The sequence below is a fragment of the Pelecanus crispus genome, chromosome 4 (assembly GCF_030463565.1).
Source record: "Pelecanus crispus isolate bPelCri1 chromosome 4, bPelCri1.pri, whole genome shotgun sequence".
Lineage (NCBI taxonomy): Eukaryota > Metazoa > Chordata > Aves > Pelecaniformes > Pelecanidae > Pelecanus > Pelecanus crispus.
The window spans coordinates 74,964,173-74,980,766 of NC_134646.1; the positions used below are offsets into that span (position 1 = coordinate 74,964,173).

Sequence of the window (16,594 nt, forward strand, 5' to 3'; positions counted from 1 at the left end):
ACAATAGGAGGAACTGCCTCCAAAGAGTTTGTATTTTTTCCCTTCACGCAGGTGGGCAGAGCCTTGCTCAAGTGAGTCGGGGTCAAGGTCTGTTCCTGGGGCAGTGTAGATTCATACCACCCCTTTCATAAGACAGATGTATTAATATCTAGGTCTAGCCTTATTTTCCCCATCAGGTGTATATACAATATATGAAATTCCTATCATTATTAAACCTAATTCACCCAGGAAATACCCATCTTGAGAGTCGCTCCAATTTTGACTTGACACAGCACCAAGGTTTCAATGCTATCTTTTATCCAGAAACAAATAAGAGGTTCCAATGAAGATCGGGGGGGCAGGGGGAAATCCTTGTTTTTAGACAAAATGTTATTCAGAAAGAAAGAAAAAAGGAAATGAAACACAAATGGTGCTTGTCTGAATTCGACCCTGCTGGAGCACCAGTTACTTCATACAGCTGGGGCGGGCTGGGCTGTGCAGCCAATGTCAACACAGATGGAATCCATTGCTGAATTAACCAGTCCTCCTTTCTGAAATGCATTTTGCAGTGCTTGCCATAATAACATTGAAAACAATTATAAAAAAGATAAAAAAAAAATTAGGAGAAACAGAAACATCCCACGTTAAATACTTTCTGATTAAAGCAAGGATGCTTTAATATTGCAAGAAAATCCAACTGATTAAATATAAAATAAAAATACCTCACTCAAATCTGTACCATAAACAGCTACACCTTTTGGGAGCTATGGAATATATAAGAGTTTCAGCATCAAGAAATATAAAAAGTACATCTGAGCATTCTGATATTACTTGCTAATATTTACAGTGCTTTAATTTTTTTTACTGTTGCTTGTTGTATTTAATTCTTTCAGCTTGGCAATTTTTTAGTGGAAGAATTTTGATGAAGTTATGAATTATGAACTGAAATATTTCTTGATTCAATAAATTTTCATTAGTTTACCTGAAAAATAAAAAGGCCATAAGACCCACAAAACTATTTACATATCCTATAAAAGGACTAAATCTAAAAAACCCTAGAACACGTGTAGTTTGAGTGGTATCAGGAGGAAAGACCTGGCAACCTGCAAAGAAGGCATTAGCACAAATTCCTACTTTTTTTTTTTTTTTACAACAGGCCACAGGGAAGAAAACTAGAGAATACTGCCTTTCAAGACAAATAACCTCGCTCAATCACAGGAATAAGAACTGAGTGAGAAAAAAAAAATGCCATTATTTTTATCTCATTGGAGGAAAAGGGACAAAGATGAGTGAGATATTGTTGCCCAGAATAATACCAGTAATACTGAAACAATACTGATAAAGGTGTTTGTCAGGTGCTGGGTCTGAGACCAAATGAGAGATGCTTTATTTGAAACGAAGAAGCAGATGCGGTGATAATTACACTACAGAGGTGAGATCTCTGAAAGACTGGATTTTGTACGGGATGCCCAACTCCAGTTTACAGGAGGGATTGTTGAGAGAAAGAAACAAATATCTCCAAATAATAAGCAATATTTACTTGGACAGTAAAACTCATTATTCTACTGGACACTATGAAACAGACTTAGTGGAAATATTAATTTTATGGCATATTATGGTCTTCCCCTCCACCTGCCCCTCTGTGTTCCACAGGCCACAAATAAAGTCTTTCTTTCTTTGTCCTATGAGATAAAATAGTTTAGTTCCCCCTTCTGTCCAAGGGTGCCTACCAAGGCAGGCAGTAACTTTTTTTTTAGGGATAGTCCAGCTGATATCTGCTGACAATATGGAAGTATATAGCGTGGAAAGCAGTATGAAAGACAGAGGAAAATAAATTGTCATCGTATAGGGGCCTGAGGATATAAAATCACTTTACACCCCAATGAAGACTTACACTATGTAGGAAATAGAGAGAAACACCTCCCTTTATGCGATGATTTAGGACATGGAGATTTCCAGTGCAAAGCAGTGACTTTAGCAGAGACTGTCAGTACACTCGTGCTGCAGGCAAAGGCTGCCAGCAATTCAAGGGCCACGCTCGCACGTGTTGTTAGATCAACCACCAGTTCGGATCCAGTCAGACTGCGGAGCCAGCTGCTGCGTAACCCCTTAACACCGAAAGCAGCAACATGAGACTGAGACTGGAAAAGCGGTCACACGTTGGCGATGCATAATAAAGCTATTCAGAAGCCAGCAGGCAAATGTGGGCTGTCAAGAAGAAACCTTGATACATGCACATGCCATTTGCTTTGGAGCAAGCTTAGACCTGACCTCTGTACAACCCCACAGCATCCTCAGCCTGGAGGGGGTAGAGTGCTCACACATGTATGATCCCTCTCCCCACATGTAAAAAAAAAAGGATATCCAGAAAGCAAGATGAATCAACAAACTGAGTACCAATATCATTGGCAAAATTACTGACTGCACATTTCAACCAGGCTTTGTTGTACCACTGTAAAGGCTGGAAACTGGGCACCAGTACTTGCCACACACTTGGTATGAAAGCCTTCAGATAAACTCAGCTTTTTGGAACAGACTAACCCTGTCCATCCCACCACAAGTTGGGTAACATGGCTGCATGACAGGTTATTGGTATAGTCCCACCCAACCACCGCCCAGGGTACCCAGGCAATTACAGCACACGCCTCTGGGACACCGGTGGTACCAGGAAAAAACCAAAAGGAATTGCCCAAGAAATCAACCGCCAGAGTCAGACACGATGAGAGGCCCAGCAACCCCCAGCAATCCCATGAAGAGCCGAACTGGTCACCCGCCAGCTCCTGCTGCAGCGCTGAACAGGTGAGAGCAAGGAGGAAATGCTAGCAGAAGTGACTGCCAGGCGGAGGATGATTATAAGCACAAGTAAAGCTTTTCTTTAGGTTGATCCTGAACAGCAACTTGAACAGGTTGAAGGCTAAGAATAAAAGAAGGTACACGCTGTGCACGCTGTCCTCCAGGGAGTGGAGGTACATCTGACACAGGCTAAGAGTGCGTCTGCTGACTCAGGGGTGAATGCCTAATTAAACGTATCGCTGGAAAAGTGCTTAGTATGTGGAGTATAGTGACTACAAACAGATCACAGCCTCAGAAAGCACAGCCTGATGATGGGAAAGGGATCTGAACAGACTTGCTTGCATTTAAAGAATGAATCAGTGCATACTATGCCTCCACAGTGATCTGAAGATTGTCTGGAGAGCATTTACACAGGAACTTCACCAGGAACTGAGTTACCATTTCACAAAATACAGCACATCTTAGTTCTGCTTAGATAACACAATAACCCCTTTACCTAAGCAACAGGAAGGTAAAGATGGCAATGAAGAGGACCAAATGGAAACAGTAAGAAACCAACACAGTGAGCGTATTGACTGAGCAGAGAACCCAGTTGGGTCTTGCATCTCTCTGGTGGCAATGTCAGCCTGCGGCAGAACCCAGGCATAAGCTTAAGTCTCAGTTCTTGCCATTGTATTTAATTAACATTTGAGATACTACATAAAACGGAAAAGACTGGAGCACAGAATGCACTACTGAAAGGACAGGTAGCTGGAAGGAGTTACACCCAAACTCTATGGAAGACAGGAGTGGAAATAAACTTCAGACTCCATGGAAGTAACAGAAGATGTAAGGAAATAATTAAAAAGTGAAAAAGAATGAGCCATAAACAAAAAAATATTTCCGTAATCATTCAGATTTTATAATAAAAGATTATTACACAGCCAGTTGGAAGCATCACTCAGACAAAACAACAGAGTTGACTCTCATCAAGCAAAGGGTCTGGCTTACCGAGAAGAGAAATGGGCTTTAATTAATGCTGGGGAACACTTTCATGCATATTACATGAGAAAGATGAATCTGAATTTTAAGCAGCATGGGGCCCTCAGTCAGAGGTGGTTATTGCAGCTGTGCTTAAAGAAGCGTCTGTACTCCCCAGCAAAGACAAAAATCACCTTCCTATTCCAGCGTTAATAAGCTCATCCACGTACACAACATGACAGTGCGGACAGAACAAGGCAGTGTGGTGGGAAGAGTGTGGGCAACACCATTTCTACTGGAACAGTATTTTCTAAGGGCCTGAGCACTGCATCAAACAAAAACAAGAAAAGACTTTGGTACTTACTGGCCATTAGGCCTTTCCCCCATGACTGTGCACAGCACATTAATGAGCATGTTTCGAAAAGTAAACAGGCTGGTTCCTCACTGTCAGCACAAGGAGCGTGTTTTATGGACACGTATAGCATACAAACAAGAATCCAAAAACCTGAGGGAGCATGTTACGAAAAACGGTGGGACAGTAGCCTATCAAACCTGTGGTATTAGTAATCTAATAGCTTTCATCTGTGCAGGTCAAAGTCCATCAGCATCTAGTAAAGACAGAAAAGAGGGCATGCAGCTTCCCAATGATCATAGAAAGAATCTGGTAAAGCACTTCAATCCTACTCTAAATCTGACCTGAGCTCATCCAGTTTAAATGTGGATTTCCAGCTCATTCTGGCAGCTTAGAAGTGAAGAAAGCTCTGAAATACAGTGATGTGCATTGTTATCAGTGTACAATGTAAGTGAACTGAGAAGGAAATTAACTACAACTTTTCTGTGATACCATTTGCAAATGTGCAATAAATAATCAACAATAAGCCACCAACCCCACCCAGGGGAAATGGGAATGGCAATTACGGCTGCAAACACTTCTTTGTCCTTAATCTTTATGCAATCATATATGATGACTGAAAGTATTCCACAACCAACTGCATCATGTTCGGAAGACTCTGCAGTTCTGGTCACTCGTGATCAAACTATGATGCTGCAGAACACGAACCTGCAGCAGGTGCATAGAAGAAATACTGATATAGTTCCATAGAATTAAACTATAGCTCAAAATGACACTGATAGAGCCTTTCTTATACACAGTGGAGTGAAATGAAGCCTGAGAGGAATATGATTGTGATTTCAAAGGGTATCTGAGGCACAGGTACCAAGGTGAGGAAAAAAGCTACAGACACACAAAGACAAAGGCTGGCAATGAACACTGGGATGGTGGAGCTTTCAAATTGAAATAGTGGGTTAAAGAAACCTAAATGCTAGTAGATAGAGTTTGGTAAGTTTCTGAAAGAGTTAATATTTTATAATTGCCTGCAGTAAGAGTGATTGCACTGAATAAGCAAAAAGGCCCCTTTAGTTGTTCCTTCACTACAGAAGAATGCGTTGAGATTTGTTCAAACTGAAGCTATTAGCCAGCTCTGAATGAAACAATTGAATTTTTGTTGCATTTACTTTTGTTGCTTTTAAAAATGTTCTGCAAGGAGAAAAACTCCAAGGCTAATACTATCTTAAGATTACTTTTTAAGAAGAACAGAGAATAACAACTGCTTTTCAGTGTTGGAAGAAAAAGTAAGATGAAATAAGGATTCACAGGTACCCACCTGGCACATGAGCCCCTTGCTTTTGTTATGGCACTAGTCTCACTGCACATTTTAGAAGAACCTTTAAGACTGGCACTTTTTTGGTGGTTGTTGAAAGAATGATTAATGTAATTGGTGATGTATTACCTCAAAAATCCTTTTGATTTCAGGATGATTTTTTTTTTTTTCCTCTCCAAGGACACTGTCTCCTTTCAGCATTTTCTAATAAACATCTGAGAGTATACCTGACAGGCAGCCAGATAAAGGGAGCCTGTCAAATTGCTTCTCCACAATAGGAAACCCATTTATATGAAACACTCCTACAGAGTAAGTGTGTATGTTGCAGGAAAGGGTTGGAGGAAGATGGCCTATCCTTTTGATTTATACCTACAGGGGTTCTGGCATCTTGCTGGACTCTTGTTGCGGTAAAATAATTATGAAATTGTCAATATGCCAAGAAAAATAAAACATATACTCAGTTTTACTGTGAAAATCATGCAAAATAGCTGTGCTGTTTGTATTTGATTTTGCTGGACTGCACAGTGCACTGAAATCATCAACTGTCAGGTGTAATAATGACAACCAAATGCTTGGAGGCTAGAAGTATTCTGTCACTGTCATGCTGTGGATAACTTATGCCAGTAATCCTCAGGCGCATCTGAGCAGCAGGACTCACTGATCTTATTCTATTGCCTCAGCGAAAAATGTACTTCAAGGCAACTTGGTGATAGTGCAATGATGGGATCCCAGGTGTTAAACCACCAGCAGCACGGCAAGGTACACACAGAGCACTGCCTCCGTTATTCCTCCAAACCCATCATCTAGCGCTGCGTCCTGCCTGTCAAGCACAGGGAAATATCATAAATGTAGCTGCTCATGTAGAGATGGAGAAAGGAGGCTAAAAGACACAAGCCCTCACGGTAAGGTTCAAGAGGGGTAAACCAATAGGGCTGTCTTTCAGACACGGTGATCTCCTCCTCTGCTGCTGACCCAGGCAAAGCTCCACCAGCTGCTGGCACTGCAGTCATGCCAGCAAGCACCTATTAATGCAGCCAGGCGAGTGGTGGTTCAGTTCTGCAGGAGGACTCTGAGTTGCCCTTAAGTTCACATCCTTTATCTGCAGCTTTTACTTTGCCGGCCATCTGAAGGAGCTGTATGCACAGGCTAAAGCAAGTGCGGATTTGTGCTTTCTAAGCCTGAAAGAAAGCCTGCCAGACCAGATGTAGACAAGGGAATGTATACAGAAAAAGTGAATTACTAAGAGATTGTGTCCTTAGTGATTTGTTTCATTCAAGTATATGCAAGGTCCAACTTTGTCCCTCAATTTTAAGACCTGGTCCAAAGCCCACTGAGTCCAGGAAAACTCTCCGGACTTTAATGTGTTTTAATAACTGGAGACTTCATTTAAACTACTAACTGCATGTCTCTAAATAAAATTAAGTTTATATTCTTTCTTTGTGGGCTGATGAGTAACAAAACTGATACAAAATTTGGCCTGAGCAAATATGCAGGTCTGTTTACAGATTTACAAAGGAAGCCTTGCACAGCACCTGCCCACACATAATTCTGGCTCCTGGCACTGCTTTAAGGAGTATTGAATTCCTTCCCACCCACACATCTTAACATAAGTAAAAGCTTCAACATGAATTCAGACTAAGCATTTTTGAATGCAGAATCCCTTGGGTGCCATAAAAAGAAACAGCGGTGTAAATGAAACTTTAATTTCCATCACGCTCAATAACTGATGTGCTAAAAACATAGATTTTAAAACAGCACATAGTTTATTTAAAGTTATTGATTCCCACTTCCAGTAAATTCCTGTGTTCCAGCAGCACACTGTGTTTCCACTGGAGGCTGAGACCACCACTAGATGTTATTCAGCAAGTGGAAAAAGTTTCTGTCCTGAATGGCTGACAAAAAGAGGTGCCATACAACACAACATCCAGCTTGCCATGTGAAGAAGGGCAACCTGGAGCAGAATCTCCCAGCCTCTGGCGGGTCCAGGGGATTTCTTCCACTCAACTAGGAAAGCACGGTCAGTGAAAAGTAGCTAGGAAAGGTAGCTCAATATTTGTGTCACTGAGCAATGTAAATATGTAGCGTTTTTACAGAGATTGGCATAAGCTACAAATTTTTAGGAGTCTACTGATTCAGGGTAGGTTGAAAATCATCATGCAGGAGCATTAATGGAAGGGAAAATTAGATCTTAGCCACTGTCACTGATGTCCAGCCTAGTGTAAAAACAAAGACAATATGACAGTCTCTGATTATATCTAATAATAATGAGGGACTAACAAAGAGATATCTAATAGAGAAAGGTTTCCAAAAAACAGCTGATGATCAATTCCATTAGTTCAACATGACTTCAGGAGAAATCTTTAAACACTCAGACTGGGGTTTGAGCTTGCCCTGGTGTTCAAAGGTCAAAAAGCGGACAGTTTAGTCCTTCACTTCTAACTCCACCTGGTCTTTTGCAAGACAGCAGCAGTCTGTCATCTTTTTCACAAATGACGATGAGCTACTGTCTTAAAATAGCACAACTCGTAACCCGTATTTGGATAATGCAGGGCAACAAGAGGCCTGGGACATTTCCTTGCTCATCTCAAAGTGGCACCAACACCAGAAACGGAGGTGAAAACCACCACTGCCTGACAGCAGCAACAGAATTGCAGAAAAATTGGCAAAAATCAGCTTCCGCCACTGTGGAAAAAACAGCGCAGCTCCGTGACTTCACCAAGATGAAAGCGCCCACAGCGTTACAGGCAGGTCAGAGGGGAGGGCCATGTTCAAACTCCACGTTGCCAGGCTCAACATGGGAAGACTGCGTTCCAGACCAGCCAGCTCTAACTGTGTCAACTTCCACGGTAATTCCTGCTATATCTCAGAGAAATATTTTTGTTACTCCAAAATCCAAACTGAACTACTGCAAAACCCAGTGCTGACCTCCTGGACCTAATTCATACTTCACACCATTTCACTCGCTGCAGCTGTACCAACTTTAAGGGAATTTACACATTAGTATAGGAGAAAAGAAAAGTAGGTCAGTTGTCTTTAGAAAAACAACTCGAATCTTCAGAGCCAATTTATTAAACTGAACCTACACAAATATGAAAGAACAAGGATCTCAACTGGCTTCAGCTTATGAAGCTAGCACCTGAAGTCTGCATTTCAAAGGCATGTGCATTTTGCATAATTTTCCTGCCTCTCATCAACCCCATCCCTTGTAAATTATGCTATATGCATCTTGAATTAAAGAAAAATAATCATTTTCAGGCACTGTTAACCATGAAATGGATTCTCCAGGTTTTACTGCATATTAATAAGACCACTTTTGCATCCATTCAAGTCTAAGCATAATTATTTTATAGCATCCCTTTTATTTGAATTTTGCTACAGTATATATGCCAATGCTGGATATGAATGTTTCTAGCATAAACATTCCCTTCCTATAATGGTTTCAGCATATCTCATTACATTAGGTAGAATTAAAATTGGGGGGGAGGGGGGGATCTTGTTCAGGTCACAAACCAAAAGCTGGCAGCACTTAGGGAGAAACTATGATTAAGGTATTCTACGTAATACATGTTTGTTGGTTTTTTTACTTTGTTCTGCAGTACATAGCATTATTCACCATCAAATAAAGGTTAATATGAAAGGCTGGCCAAGAGTTTGATCTGATAAATTAGTTCTTATGTGCATAAGATGCTACTGGCTTATATATCTCTTAGAACTGGGCATAAATGCCGTAACAGAGTAACACACTAAAATGAAGCAGAACATCAGTTATCCAGTTGTTCTGCCCCCATAAGCTGCATCTGTATTTCGTGCTTCAGACAACGAATCTCCACGGATTGCTCTTATCACCATGCACAAAATTTTCCACAAATGAATAAAAAGATGGATAATTTATCAGTATTAGGGCTAAGACTGTGTTCACCTTTCAACAGGCTAAACCATGATTTGCTTACGCTTCTGTAAAAAAAGTTGAAAATGTTTTCTTTCAATCTACCGTAAAGTCAGTAACAGAGGAGCATTAAAACTTGTTTATAGTTTATGCTGTAACAAGACAGCTGCTCCCAACTGGAGGAACTGAATTACAGATCTCGATCAGTATCTTTGCTATAAACATCTCCAAGAACACTTCTACTTGTTCTGCAAGGAATTTCCTACCCAGAGACTGAGCACAGAAGGGCACTAAAGACTTTACAAAAAAAGGAAGTATTCTTCCTTCTTTTTAAAAATCTGTACTTTCATTTTTCAGCTATCAAGAGGGAGTCTTCTCATAAGGCTTGCTCCAGGGAAAGCTGATCCTTAAAATTGTAAGAAACTGGCTGGGACCTGTGGGCTTGGCTAGGCCAACCTCCAACACAAGGCAGGTCAACCTTTGAAGTTCAGATTAAGTTGCTCAGGCTTTTGACACTTGAATTTTGAAAATTGCCAAAGATTGCAATTCCACAGCCTTTGCAGGTGACCTGTTTCCAGGCTTATTTCACCATAAGGAATTTTTTGCCTTCTCTTCTGCAAGCTGAACCCAATTCCCTCAACCAGAGCGGAGTTGAGAGGAATAATCATTTCCCTGGACCTGCAGGCTCCTTCCCCTTGTAACCGTTTTGGCTAGTGCTTATCACAAATACATTCTCTCTTATATATATTTATACATTTAAATTAACACTCACCAACCACTGCTGAGGTATTTCTGGCAGAGGCATTTGAGGAGGCGCTGGCAAACTGTTCGCAACTTCTTGCTTCTGTACATGTTCTTTTATTTCAAAACCTGTGGAAGAGCAACACACATCGCTTAACACTTCAGTGGATGCAAAGCGGACGTTTTTTCCACCCGTGGACACCATGTCTGTCTGACTGTCACACACCGAAATCTGGTATGCAGTTCTGCTCACAACCTACCCCCCAAGCACGGTTACTGAGGTGGAACTGGAAGAATGCTGAGAATTCAGGAATTTAATCAAGCAGAACAAACACATACTTATTCTATATGATAATGACATATATGCTATTTGGATCAACAAATACCAGACACAGAAAAAACTTACAGGAAATCATTCTGAGCTGCCTATCCATCTGGAACTGAAAGACTTAAACAGCTACAATTCAAACACGTTGCCAGGCGCCTACCATACAGATAAAACCACCTACGGGGGTAGATACCACACTTGTGAATGTCTCAGTGGCAACGTACAGTGAATAAAACATGGTCATCCTGTGAGCGGTATGTGGCTGGCTGCCTTTTACCAGCGGAGACGAGCAACAGTTGTTCCCATGGCACATTTTGGATGGGCAAGGCCATCATGCAGAAATGAGTCCAAAACCACCTTTCATACCAAAAGAGTGGGGACGAGGGCAGAAGAAGAGACCCTGCCTCTCTCCCTCCCCTGCAGCAGTGGTGACAGCTATTCAGCCAAGCCCTCAGCGCCCATGTACCCTGGGGTCCCTGCTGCCACCACCGTCTCTGATCGCAGAGCCATGGTGCGAGTCTGCACAAGTCCTGGGAGATGGAGGATGCTACAACACCCCAACCTGGAGCACGCGGCTGCAGGAAACATTGCCCTAACCAACGCACCATTAACAGAACTGCACACTGAGCATGTTTTCCCACTATTTCCTTCTTCCTCTCTTATTTTTTTTAAATAATCCCATCATTTTCCAGGTGAATTTGAAAAGGGAAAAGCAGCCAAATGTAAAAGCTGCTTTGAAGGCCCTTTGTATCACTATTGCATCTCCCTCCCAGGGGAAAAGAGGAGTGACCCACTCGTTCTGAGGTTTTGGCACAATAATTTAAATCCCAGTTGAACTCATTTCATAGGAACATGATAATGTTTATTTTTCTAAATATCAAAAGGGAGATTAGGGTGCATCTCCTCAATGTTCTGGCAAAAATTCAGTCAACAGATTGTACCCTGCCCTAGACTGAATTTAGCTCCTAGTGTTTAGTTTAGTTTCTAAAATACATATTTGCAAAGTCAAATGGATGTCTTTTGGTCAAGATCATATAATTCTCGAAAATGTAATCAATGATTAAATGTTTCTTGTCATAATAACCCAGTCCCACTGGCTGTGAAGTCACGGATTGGAAAACAACACTGATAAAACAAACTGGCTCTAAGGGCCACAGATTCTTCTTTCTTCCTGCACATCAAGAGATGGATTAGTCTTGGGAAACATTCCAATTTTTTTTTTCAGTATAACTTTCCCTTGTTCCTCTTTATGTAGGATGAACCCATATTATGACTGCTATCCATATCCAAGTCTCCCATGCTTTTCATAACACCCAGAAGTCAAATATGAAGGGCTTTATACTGAAAAAAAAAGTATTCCAAATGAATTCTATTGACTCTGTAAAACTAGTTTTTCCCCAGTTTTAAACTATGTGTGTTTAAGCAAGAACCTGCTCTAACATTTATTTTCTTCTACCAAATTACACAGCAAAGTCAGCATTACAGGTTTACGGCATCAGGCCCCTTTAGGGAAAACAGGCAATGTTGACAGTCATATTAAATGACTAAACCCACCAACAGTACTTACTCCAAAATAAACTGTTTATGTCTTTGTTTTTTAGAAGAAAGTCTGAGTTTCAGAAGGAAATGCCAAGTGTTTTGTTCAGACCTACAATCCATTGGGCATGCCAAGGCTCAGGAAGAAAAATAAAGTTTATGGTTTTGCCAGCTATTCAGAGTAACCACTGGTTTGGACGTGGGGCAGGTCAAGGCCAGGCAGCTATGACCTGGAGAACACTGGCCTGGCCCAGTTCTCTCTGGTTGATAGATATTAAATGAAGAAAACAGTGTGCATTTGGGAGATGGAACAAAACAATGCAAAAGGTTTCTGAAGAATTCCCCAAGCAAGAACTTACTGAGTTTAAATCGTTTTAAGTGATTTCCACACCTTTACAAAGAAAAACATAATTGTTCATTTCCAGATGTTATAAAGAACCCAGCCAGTTCCCAGTTGCACAGATCCTTCATAACCATTCCCCATTGATCTTAAATGGTTTGCTCCAGCAATCAAAATATCCTGTTGGATACACAAAGCTGATTTTTGCAAATGCACATAAAGAGTCTGAACTCAGCATAGTCCGCAGGCCTCTTAAACTGTGCCAGCGACCCAAGAGCTCTCATGGAGTTATGCGGGTGGAGTAAAACAACATTTTGAAAAACAGACTCCAAATGACTGTTCAGCTTGGTTACAGAGTACTGTGGGTTTATGCACCTTTTATTACTTTTAATTTTAATGAAGAGATGAATAGTTTCAAAGGGATGGGAGCACTGAATGTTGTAACTGGTAAAAAAACCAGCAGGGTCAGCTCCATTAAAGTACATGACTCCCCGGGTAGTTTCACACACACTTGAAGGCAGCATGGGATGGCAGAGCTCCCAAGGAGGCAGCTCCTCTCCTTCCCTGCCTTGTTCCTGTCCCTGCACCAACCTCTCCTTTGTGCCAGCGTAAGCATGTGTGTGGCCTCAGGTTGAACCAGACCAAGGAAGTGACACTGGTTAGGACTAGACCAGAAAAAAAAAAGCAAATAATGCTTGTGCTAGCAGAAAGGAAGATGCAGCACATGATGAGCAAGAATGAGTAGCCTGGGGAGAGAAACAGGATGCTTTTTTTAGAGGCCATGCTGGCTTAAACTCTGTTTAAAGTGCAGTTCCATAAAATGGAGTTTACAGACATATAAAGCATAGTCCTGCGACCTCTTGCTTAACTGAACCATGGGATTTCCTTGATGTAATTCTTGTTTGGACTAGAGCATATCTTTCAGCAGAATATTCTATCCTGATAAAATGGCAGCAATGGCATGCAGACCTTACAAAGTTCTTCCATTAGTTCATAGCTTCAATGCTCAAATTATGTGCTTTATTTCCACTTTGAAACAAACATTCCACCACTGCACACTGCTTTTTGTTGTGTAAGTCTAAGAGCTCATTCTCAGGCATTCCTTCCCTACATCAAGGTTAATTATGATACCTCATTTTGGATAATTTCAAGGCGTATGTCTGAATCCTTTAATCACTTTTATGACTTTTCTTTGCAATGTCTAAATTTTATGTCCTTGAATGTAGGCGCTAGAAGTTGGTATAATGTTCCAGTAACAACTGGACTGAACCAAGCTCCACCGCTTAATATATGGCTTTTATATGGATCTTGTTAATGGATGGATCCTGTAATAGGATGTAATGGATCTTGTTACAGATCCTGTAATAGGCTTTAAAACCTCAACAGTAGGTGTGAAAGGTAGACGGCTATGGTCCTTGAGTCTTTTTATCCTTGGCCACATCTATAGTCATAAATTAAACATGCCTGGGAAGGTGCTCTGGTATGGAGAAATCCATACCCATACGGTTAAAATCTCTCATCCCTCAAAACCGGGGTGGAGGGTGATGATTTTGAACTGTCTGTTGGGAACAGATCTTTGCCCATGCTAACTCCCAAATCATGCCTAGGAACTGATGGAACAGACGAGTCAGCTCGGGCCAAACCCACGCCAAGGACTGCTCCATAATTTTAACAGTGTAAATAATTGAGTTCCAGGGTCCAGAAACATACCCAGCACTGTTTAATTTACTAGTAGAGCTGTAGCTTTTGCATCCTGAAACACCATCCAAAATCCAGAAGAAAAGCATATGACAACCCTTGCCTGTGTTTGCAAAGTTGGCAACAGAATGTTGTCCGACTTCTTGAGGAAGTCAAATGTTTTTGTTATTAAATCTAGTTGAAGCTTACAAGAAGAACAGGCAGTGTCAGATCAGCATTGCTGAGGTTATTTTGAACTCCTGTAAAATACAGTTGTTTCTAAACATGTAAAATTGCAGGTTCTCACCTACAGATTTTGGTTTTGGGGAGTTTGGTGTATTTTGATTGACTTTTGGAGCATGAAGCCTCCTTCTACAATATGTGAAATTGAGACCTGCCTCCTTCTCTCAGTAGTAAAGTAAAAATAGTGATGGGTCTTTCAGAACGTCAAAATGGAAAGGAAGAGAATCATTATTTTCAAGTTGATCTCCTTGGACTTGAACCCTGTGGCAAACATGATTTCTTTACTGGAGGGGGGAAAAACTGCATCGAACAAGACCGTATTTTTTTAGCACTGGAGAAGAAACAAATCATGAGAAATGCAGCTGCTCACAACGTGGCATTATTCTTCAACACACTCTGGTATTTTTTAAAAATCTGAACACTGAGGGTTTATACTGACAGCATTTCTGTCAAATGTAGGAGAGACAGAAGTCTTATAGCCCAGATGCCTCTTTATAAAGAAAGGTGCTGTAAGGAAATGTAAGAGTACTGGTAGGAAACATAGTGAGGAATATTCTTCGTATAAGCTCTGTGGAAAGATTGCTGTACACAGTGAATCATTTACACTGCATTCAGTTCCATAATCGTATTGAAGACAAAAGCAATTGTGCAAACCAAATGGTTTTAGATAGGAAGAAAAGGGGAAAATTAATATAACTCTAATTGCAAAATACAAACCAAACATGCTGACAGCCATTTCCTAGCCCTGGCTTGACACTCCTGTACCAGTCACGCACCAGAGTCCACCTCAGTATCAAGCGTTTTGATGGATTTGGGTCATTTGACAGAGATGCAGCGTGCAGCACCCACGCATCCATAAAATGGTGCTGTGGCCAGCACTCCCTGATGCAGTATCACTTTTCCATCAGAACTCATAAATAGCATTGCTGCCACAAATAAAATGAAGCAACCACTATATCAGCAGAAGTGAAAACATTCTATGTAGCATGTAATTTTGTGGCTGGATTCATCCATGTGCACCCAAGACACTTCCAGTATGCCTTTTGCTGTATTTTATTGCTGAACATGAAGGAAAGCATTCAGGAAAGGTACACTTTGGCTTCATCCTGTCTTTCTGTCTTGCTTCAATTTAGGGCTTGTCTTTAGCCCTTAAAGCTATTTCACTAGTACAGACTTATTCTGTGCATTCTGCAAGCGAGAAAACCCACCCCTGACACTGACCTTTTGATGACTGTATCCTCAGGAGAATGTTAGTTATTACTGCCTTCTTCTCCCTGACAGTGGAAGTTAGATATTCATGGTCCAGAAGTTCAAGAAACAGGCGCAGCTCAACTATTAACTCTTCCATGGCTGAAAGACAAAAAAAAAAAAAGAGAATTATTTTTTCTACAAAGTCCCATTACGAAAAAGACAGAGCTAATTCTCATTTATTCACATTCATAGTTATTTTCTAGCATTTCTTAAAAATGCATGGTCCTCCCTGCTGGAAACAGACTATTCATTAGTAAAACCAACAGAATAGTCCATTAGTGAGCATTACTGGCATTTGCAGTGGTTATCTCAAAATCAATGCAGAAAAGACAGTTCTTTTCACATACCACATCATCAAGCCAGCACTAGACAAAAGTAAGCGGAGTGGTGGCCATCTGCTTCTCTAGCAGTGCCAGTCTGGTTCCTCTCCCTTTAACAAACAATTTCTAACTGCAGAACAAATTTAAAGTTTGATAAAACTTCTAGGCACATTGATATTTTCATAAATCTTTAGAGAAAGTCTCTCTTTCCCTCATCTTATTTCTTCTGTTTGCTGTGGGAAAAAAAAGAGCAAGTATTCCTTTACAGTGATTTGTCTTTCTCGTAACTTCCAAAGACAAGCTCCCAACCCATCACATAATTTCTATTACTCGCCAGATTCCTGATCATGCACTTCATATTTCATCTACTATTCCAGATCTCAAGGGTTTCCAATTCTTTCTAGAAAAAATGACATTCCTTCTCCATATTCCTAATGCGTCTCAATTTTTTTAATCAACAAACTTTATAAGCACATTTCTACTTTTTTCCTTTCAAATTACCTCTGAAGTCTTGATGACTGCAGTAGCTTAGACTATACATATAAACATCGTATGATACCTATTCAGCAGATTTATGAGAAGCCCATGGTACTGAACCTCATTTTCATTCTTCAGTTCTCTCATAATTCTGAGATTCTCTGGTCCCTTCGCTTAAGCGGACTTGCTATTTTTAGTTTAAGTTTCATCTTGGATATAACAGTTCACATTTCCATATTTTCTGTATCTGATGACATTATCCTCATTAAAAGATGAGGAGGAACATCCATTTCATTTCAGGGCCGCACCTAGGATTAATCTCAGTGCTATCCTCATTCCAAAAAGCCTCTACTTAAATTTTTCTCTACTTATTCACATTTGTTTTTATAGTCTTTTCAAGGC

At 40.7% G+C, this 16,594-nt stretch overlaps 1 protein-coding gene across 2 annotated transcripts in view; it reads right to left on the minus strand.

Annotated features, from left to right (window-relative positions):
- Nucleotides 1–15,492, minus strand: part of AFAP1 (actin filament associated protein 1) — a 64,085-nt gene extending 48,593 nt beyond the window's left edge. For both annotated transcript variants that reach the window (XM_075709282.1, XM_075709281.1), the window contains exons 1-2: nt 15,366–15,492; nt 10,052–10,149 (exon numbers count right to left, since the gene is read on the minus strand). In XM_075709282.1, coding sequence (XP_075565397.1) covers nt 10,052–10,149; nt 15,366–15,492 — 225 coding nt within the window. The remainder of the gene's footprint in view (nt 1–10,051; nt 10,150–15,365) is intronic.
- Nucleotides 15,493–16,594: the final 1,102 nt, after the last annotated feature.